General features: G+C 41.7%; 1 protein-coding gene across 2 annotated transcripts in view; it reads left to right on the top strand.

The window, feature by feature from the left end:
- DNAJC2 (DnaJ heat shock protein family (Hsp40) member C2) overlaps positions 1 to 8,516 on the top strand; it is a 34,598-nt gene that overhangs the window by 1,513 nt on the left and 24,569 nt on the right. For both annotated transcript variants that reach the window (XM_025379641.1, XM_025379640.1), the window contains exons 2-3: positions 1,595 to 1,785; positions 5,720 to 5,795. In XM_025379641.1, the coding sequence (XP_025235426.1) occupies positions 1,595 to 1,785; positions 5,720 to 5,795 (267 nt within the window). The remainder of the gene's footprint in view (positions 1 to 1,594; positions 1,786 to 5,719; positions 5,796 to 8,516) is intronic.

The following is an 8,516-nucleotide window of genomic DNA, read 5'->3' as shown; positions in this document are numbered from 1 at the left end:
CGTGTGCCTCTTACAACTAGAGGAAAAGGCTTAAAAGGCAGTGTTTTTAAAAGCCACACACACCCCGTACTACAAGGTAGTACCTTTTTGACAGTGTTTTAATCCTCTCCTGTGTAAGGTGGAGGAAATCTTAAACTAAATTTTTCAGGGATTTTCCTTTTTCGAATTGCTAATATACACATGTACAGTGATTTACCGCCATTTCCGAGGAAGAGATGATATCTTTACTACAAGTTTTTAATTTCAGAGAGTTTTTATGGTCTCATTCAAGCTTCCTAGGAACTGAATGAGATAAATAGGTATTGTTCCCATTTTATAGGTGAAGACATCCTAATTCATTTCAGGCCACACAGCCACTGTCAGACCTAGTCTGAAACCCAGAGTGTCCGGTTTCAGATTGAGAGCTTGTTCCGCTACAGCTTAGCTGCATTAGTAAATCCCCGTTTGCTGCTTGGAAAATTGTTTTCAGTACAAATTCTTGTTAGTGAATCCTTAAAATTTTTAAGAGCTATAGTTCAAGATTTTAATAAGTAAGATGGTTTGAGTTGGCTGGGTACGGTGGCTCACGCCTATAATCCCAGCACTTTGGGAGGTCGAGGTGGGTGGATCACCTGAGGTCAGGAGTTCGAGACCAGCCTGGCAAACATGGCAAAACGCCGTCTCTACTAAAAATACAAAAAAGTAGCTGGGCATGGTGGCGGGCACCTATAATCCCAGCAATTTGGGAGGCTGAGGCAGAAGAATCTCTTGAACCCGGGAGGCAGAGGTTGCAGTGAGCCAAGATTGCGCCATTGCACTCCAGCCTGGGCAACAAGAGCAAAACTCCGTCTCAAAAAAAAAGATAGTTTGCGTTGCTTTTAGATTTTTTATTTTTGGTGAGGCTAGCTCTTCGTGACAATTTATCACTATTTATTACTTTATTAAAATTATTTGTCTGGGCGCAGTGGCTCACACCTGTAATCCAAACACTTTGGGAGGCCCAGGGGGGCGGATCACCTGAGGTCGGGAGTTCGAGACCAGCCTGACCAACATGGAGAAACCCCATCTCTACTAAAAATACAAAATTAGCGGGGCATGGTGGTGCATGCCTGTAATCCCAGCTACTCAGGAGACTGAGGCACGAGAATCATTTGAACCCAGGAGGTGGAGGTTGCATTGAGCTGAGATCTCGCCATTGCACTCCAGCCTGGGCAGTAAGAGCAAAACTCCATCTCAAAAAAAAAAAAAAAAGTGAAAAGATAAATAAATAAAATAATTCGTCTAAAAGTCAAGCAGTTTGCAACATTTCTTCCTGTTCCTCAGCTTACTGTCATATCCCGAGAAAAGTACTGATTTATTGTTGACATTACTAAGGTTTTTTATGTTGTCAGATAACTGGAAGAGGTTGATTAAATACTCTTTAATACTAGGAAAGGATAATTTCTTGTTAACCCTCATGTAAACTGGATGACTGCAATTATTTTCTTAGTTGGTGGTTTTAAAAGTATATTCTTGTATCACTGTTTTGATTTTATTTCCTGAAAAAGTTAATTGCCTTGAAACAGATTTATTCCATGCAATACATTGAAGCCTCTCTTAACACTTTCAATCACAGCCTCTACACTTTGTCGAGTTGAACCTGTGGGAAGATGGTTTGAAGCTTTTGTTAAGAGGAGAAACAGAAATGCTTCTGCCTCTTTTCAGGAACTGGAGGATAAGAAAGAGTTATCTGAGGAATCAGAAGATGAAGAATTGCAGTTGGAAGAGTTTGCCATGCTGAAAACACTTGATCCCAAAGACTGGAAGGTATTTAATATCTGAATATTTTGTTCAGTCAGATGCTTTGTTAGACATAGTTTTCTTGGGAGTTTTCCATTAATAAACCGTGTTTTAAGATGGTTCAGCAAGATGACTATAATTTAGCATCTGTTTATTACTAAGTCTTGAGTGGGTTAGCACTAGCCATGAGATACTGTCTCTGCTGGAGAAATCCAGGAAGAGTTCACAGAAAAGATAATGTTTGCACTGGTCTTAAAAGGACAGGCGGCAGTTAGTGAAGCAGAGAAATGAGAGAAGTATTCTGGGCCGGAGTAAGATATACAAAGACACAAAGGAGTAAAAGAATATGTAGTGCCTCTTGAGGGATCGATGAGTCGTATAGGGTACATGCAGTATGGTGGTGAGAAATCTAGTGTCCTTAAAATCTTTTGGACTCTAGACCAAACTCTGTTGTGTCCTTTTTACACCACGCTAAGGAAGGAATTAAAATTTATTTTGGGGACAGTAAGATGCCATCAAAAGTTTCTTAGCTAATTTTAGAAAAGTAATTCCCTTGGCAGTACAGAAAATTGCTTGAAAGGGGGCAAGGGACTGGACGGGAAGTGAATAGTTTACTGTTATAGGGCTGGTGCACTAAGGCAGACCTGTGACTGAATCCTTGAACTTACTGTGTGGCTGAGTTTTGAGGAAGAAGGGTCAGATTTCCTTTTTTGGAGGTAGAATTGATAGGCTTTGGTGACCCTGGCTGTGTGGCACAAGAGAAAGGGAAATATTCAGAGGTCCTCCCCAGCATTAGGGCTTGAGTGACCTGCTAGAGTGTGAGGTCAGTAACCAGTGCTGGGATGAGGATAAGAATGTTTGTGGGAGGTGCTGTTTGTGTCCAGGTTTGGCTATGTGAAGACTGAGGTTTGGTACCATAGTGGTGAAGCTGTCTAGTAGTTGGTTAGAAATTGGTCTATGACTCCAAAAAGAGGTTAGAGCCAAAAACTTTTTGAAGTCATTGGCACATAGTGGTGGTTGCTGTGGGGAATTGAATGACATCAGCAAGGGACAAAAGTATAAACAAATAGATAATGCTTTAGTAGCTACTTGTATAATAGTTAGATGTGTATGCTGTGGAATTGGAGTGCCTGAATTCAAATCTGGTTCTGCCATTTGGTGCACTTGGACCTTGGGAAAGTTCCCGGACATGTGTGTACTTCGTTTCCCTTGTTGCTACAGTGAGATTGTTACCAGCTCAGAGGTTTATCTTGAGGATTAATAAAAGGATGCTTATAAAGCACTTAAGTTAGTACTTGCCACATGATAAATGCCAAACAAATAATGGATAAAAAGAGTTCCTATGTCATTGGTTGTTTAGAGGACTAAATGAGCTAAGGCATATGTATAAAACACTTGGAAAAGTAAGCACTCAGAAAGTGTTAGCTGATTCTCCCACCACCTCATCCATTTAAAAAAAGAGAGAGACTGAACATTGAGGAGCATGGATATTTCCAGGGTAGGAAGAGGAGGAAAAACAGCAGAAGATACTAAGAAGGGTAACAGAAGTAGAAGGAAAACAAGGAAAAAGACACTTTGTTATTTGAAAAAAAGACTTCCTAAATATCAGGCACCGTATTCTTCCAGAAACTAAGGGAGGAGCAAGGGGGGAAAAGAGGCAGGGTGCGGTGGCTCACGCCTATAATCCCAGCACTTTCGGAGACTGAGTCGGGCAGATCACCCGAGGTCAGGAGTTCGAGACCAGTCTGACCAACATGGTGAAACCCCGTCTCTACTAAAAATACAAAATTAGCCAGGCGTGGCGGCACATGCCTGTAATCCCAGCTACTTGGGAGGCTGAGGCAGGAGAATCGCTTCAACCCAGGAGGTGGAGGTTGCAATGAGCCAAGATCACACAATTGCACTCCAGCCTGGGCAACAAGAGCAAAACTCTATCTCAAAAAATAAAAAGGGAAAAAGAGTCAAGTGTGTCACTGCTTCAGAAAAAGGTCAATCACATAACATGAAAATTTATTTTAAAAAACATTGTACAGGACATGGTGACACATGCTTGTAATCCCAGCTACTCAGGAGGCTGAAACAGGAGAATCGCTTGAACCTGGGAGGTGGAGGTTGCTGTGAGCTGAGATCGTGCCACTGCACTCCAGCCTGGGCAACAAGAGCAAAACTCCATCTCAAAAAAAAACACAAAAAACATTGGATTTGACAAACTACTTCAGTGCTCTCATTGAAAGCAGGTTGAGTAAAATGATTGGGAAGGCAAGAGATTACAGTGGATGAGGAGTGATTAGGAAGTGATGAAGTAGGACCAAAGTGTAAAATACCCTTTCAAAGCTGGGTAGTAAAGAAAATGAGAGAAGATAGTAACTTGAGAAGAAGGCAGAGTCGGGAAAAGACAGAACTGGGGAGTGTCGAGATCTATAAGAGGGAGAAGGTCTTTGGTATAGAAAGAAGTAGATTGTATCAGAGTAAGGTAGCAGGGTTCATTCGCTTGTTCGGTTTATTTTCATTCATCAAATATGGATCAAACACCATGTCAGATACTGTTCTAGGTGCTGAGGATACTGTACTGAACAAGACAGTATTACTGCTTCCACATAGCTTATATTCCAGTGACACAATAAGTAAAACAAGAACATGTAGCCGTAAGTGCCATAGGATAACCATAAGCTATCAGCAGGTGCTAAGAGAAAAAAGGGGTCTTTGGTCAAGTAGGTTTGGAAAATGCTAGGTTTTATAGGTTTCCATTTATTTTGTAAATCTAATTACAGGACTTCTCAGAGCCTTTCTTAGGCTTTTGTGCCTATAAATCATCAAGGAGGCTATATAATAGTCCACATTTACCCTTTTTAAAATTTATATTTTATTTTATTTTGATACAGAGTCTCACTCTGTTGCCCAGGCTGGAGTGCAGTGGTGCAGTGTCTGCTCACTGCAACCTCCGCCTCCCAGATTCAAGCAATTCTCCTGCCTCAGCGTCCCAAGTAGCTGGGATTACAGGCGGGCGCCACCACGCCCGGCTAATTTTTTGTATTTTTGGTAGAGACAGGATTTCACCATGTTAGCCAGGCTGGTCTCAAACTCCTGACCTCATGATCCGCCCACCTCAGCCTCCCAAAGCACTGGGATTACAGGTGTGAACTAGCACGCCCTGCCTTTTTTTTTAAAGACAGGGTCTTGGCCGGGTGCGGTGGCTCACACCTGTAATCCCTTGACCCTTTGGGAGGCCAAGGCAGGTAGATCACCTGAGGTCAGGAGTTCGAGACCAGCCTGACCAACAAGGTGAAACCCTGTTTCTACTAAAAATACAAAAATTAGCCGGGCATGGTGGTGTGCACCTGTAATCCTGGCAACTTGGGAGGCTGAGGCAGGAGAATTGCTTGAACCTGGGAGACGGAGGTTGCAGTGAGCCAAAATGGCACCATTGCACTCCAGCCTGGGCAACAGAGCAAGACTCTCTCTCAAAAAAGTAAAATCTTAAAATCATTTAAAAAAAAAAAAAGAAAAAAAGGGTCTTGCTCTGTTGCCTATCCTGGAGTGCAGTGGCATCATCACAGCTCACTGCAGCCTCTACTTACCAGATTCAAGCAATCCTCCTATTTCTGATTCCTGAGTAGCTGGAACTGCAGGTGCACACCACCACACCCAGCTAATTTTTAAAAATTTTTTTGTGGAGACAGGAATCTTGCTTTGTTGCTCAGGCTGGCATCATATTCCTGGGCTCAAGCTATCCTCCACCTGGGCCTCCCAAAGTGCTAGGATTACAGGCTTTAACCATGGCACCCAGCCTAATCCACATTTCTCAACCTTATATGACCATAGAACCTGTTTTATACAGAACCTTTTACCAGACACCTGATGAAATGTCACTTTGGGAAATGCTGTATTAAGGTACCAGAACACAAGGGATGGAATATATTGGCTCCATTTCAAATTTGACTCCCTTTTGTGTTTTTATCAGAACCAAGATCATTATGCAGTTCTTGGACTTGGCCATGTGAGATACAAGGCTACACAGAGACAGATCAAAGCAGCTCGTAAGTACTTATTTTTAAATAATCACATATCTGTTATAGGAACACCCTATGCTTTAAGTACTTAGTTATTTTGAAATAATCACATATCTGGTATAGGAACACCCTATGCTTTTTAAAAGATACATGGTATCATAGTCTGCAGCTGTAACTACATTTAACAGCATGCGTTATATTGTCATAACAAGCAAAAAACCATGGTCTCCCTTGCCGTCAGAATCAGAAGAAAGCAATCCATTTTACATGTAGACTTTCCCATTAGGGATAAGAAATTAGCATGGGTGTGTGTGTGTGGATACAGAATATTCTCCCAATGGCAAGCTTTTAAAAAATAATACTTTGCCTCTCTTTAGAAGTATGGCCAGCTGTACTTAGTGGATACTGCCTTTTTCTTTGTTTTTTTTTTTAGGTTATTTTGTAATCTTAGGTCACACCTTTATAGATATCACCCTGTCTTCTGTCCAAGAAAGTTGTCTGATGTTTTATTGTTGTTTTCATTGACAAGGTTAAAATTTGGCATGGGACAGGGTAATGTTGGGACCCCAGTCTTCATATGCCTTATAAAACACCATCCCTTAATGCTCCTAAATGTCCTATGCTTTGCAATCCTGTGGACATAATTTCTTATACACATGATCAGTTCAACTAATAAAGTTTAGTGAAAGAGGTAAGAGATGAAGGTGATCAGTTTTCTATCTTAGGAGAATGGGAATGTTCTGCCCTCCACTCTAGAGAATGGGTATTGAGGTCAGAGAGGGTAAGATTGTAGCCACATGGAAAAGGAGTAGGGAGTCAGGGCCTGTCAAGAAGAGGAGGAATTATACTTGAAGGAAGATGACTGAATAAGAATGCCTATGCTAAAAATTATTAGTCAATACTTAGTATAGTAGATGAACTCAAAATCATCCCCATTACTGCTTACATTTAGGAAAATCACAGGAAATATTTTTTAACAAAGTGAAGGAATTTATCAGATTATTTTAAACCAGATTTGTTTAAAGGCTGGCATGATTCTAGACAAAGCATATGCTAGTGCATGTGAATAGTTATTCCAGTATACATAAATGCCAGAAAAATCCATTTGCCACGTACAAGTGTTTGCAAAGTTTTACTATATGAAAGAATAGCGTTGGCCGGGCGTGGTGGCTCAGGGCTATAATCCCAGCACTTTGGGAGGCTGAGATGGGTGATCACCTGAGGTCAGGAGTACGAGACCAGCCTGGAAAATGTGGTGAAACCCTGTCTCTACTAAAAGTACAAAAAAATTAGCTGGGCATGGTGGCAGGCACCTGTAATCCCAGCTACTTGTGAGACTGAGGCAGGAGAATCGCTTGAACCCAGGAGGTGGAGGTTGCAGTGAGCCGAGGTTGCACCATTGCACTCCAGCCTGGGCAACAAGAGTGAGACTGTTTCCAAAAAAAAATGAATAGCATAAAAAGACCAAATATGTCTCAATACAGATAAATTTGTTAATTAGAATTGATATATAACTGTGAAAGTAGTTTGTGTTTTAAGGTGAAATAATTCTTTGTTTCTCAAAAGATTAAAAATGTGCAATAAATTGCAAAAGAAACATTCATTTGCTTCTGTTAAATTCACTCTCTTTTTTTGAGACAGAATTTTGCACTTGTTGCCCAGGCTGGAGTGCAATGGGGTGATCTCGGCTCTCTGCAACCTCCATCTCCTGGGTTGAAGCGATTCTCCTGCCTCAGCCTCCTGAGTAGCTGGGATTACAGGCATGTGCCACCATGCCTGGCTAATTTTGTATTTTTTGTAGAGATGGGATTTCACCATGTGGGTCAGGCTGGTCTAGAACTCCCGACCTCAGGTGATCCACCCACGTCGGCCTCTCAGAGTGCTGGGATTACAGGCATGAGCCACAGCACCCGTCCTACATCCACTCTTTTTATTGGCCTTGTAGAAATAGATTTTTAGCCAGGCACAGTAGCTCACACCTGTAATCCCAACACTTTGGAAGGCCAAGGCAGGCGGATCACTTGAGGCTGGAGTTCAATACCAGCCTGGCCAACGTGGCGAAACCCCATCTCTACTAAAAATACAAAAATTAGCCAGGTGCGGTGGTGCATGCGTGTAAACCTGACTACTTGAGAGACTGAGACATGAGAATCACTTGAACCTGGGAGGCAGAAGTTGCAGTGAACTGAAATTGTACCAGTGTAGTCCAACCTGAGCAACAGAGTGAGACTCTGTCTCATTAAAAAGGAAAAGAAAAGAAATATAGCTTTTGAATATGTATTCTCTAGCCAAAAGTTTTGTAGCACCAGTGCAGAGATTGTTAACAATAAGGGTAATTATAACTTACTCTCTACCACCCTTGCGGAATATTCCATCAGTCTTTATTCAGAAAGAAGCTGTCATTCTTGCACCTCTGTCACTATAAAACACAGTTGCTACTCCCTGCTTTCTGAAAATCTTTCTAAAAGTTAAAATGCAAAGTTACTGTTTGCAGATCTGTAATTATTAGCACAAACAAACCTAATGAAAATGGAAGTCTGGTACCATTTGAGGGCCTTTGAGTGCTTGCTTCATATTACAAGCAAAGTTATTTTTGTTGAGTATATTTTGAATGTCAGTAATGAAAATTAATTAAGTGTGAAGTAGGAGCCGGCTGTGCTGGCTCACGCCTGTAATCCTAGCACTTTGGGAGGCTGAGGCAGGTGGATCACCTGAGGTCAGGAGTTCGAGACCAGCCTGGCCAACATG

Source organism: Theropithecus gelada, chromosome 3, assembly GCF_003255815.1.
Source record: "Theropithecus gelada isolate Dixy chromosome 3, Tgel_1.0, whole genome shotgun sequence".
Lineage (NCBI taxonomy): Eukaryota > Metazoa > Chordata > Mammalia > Primates > Cercopithecidae > Theropithecus > Theropithecus gelada.
This window is presented reverse-complemented; position numbering and strand designations above follow the sequence as displayed.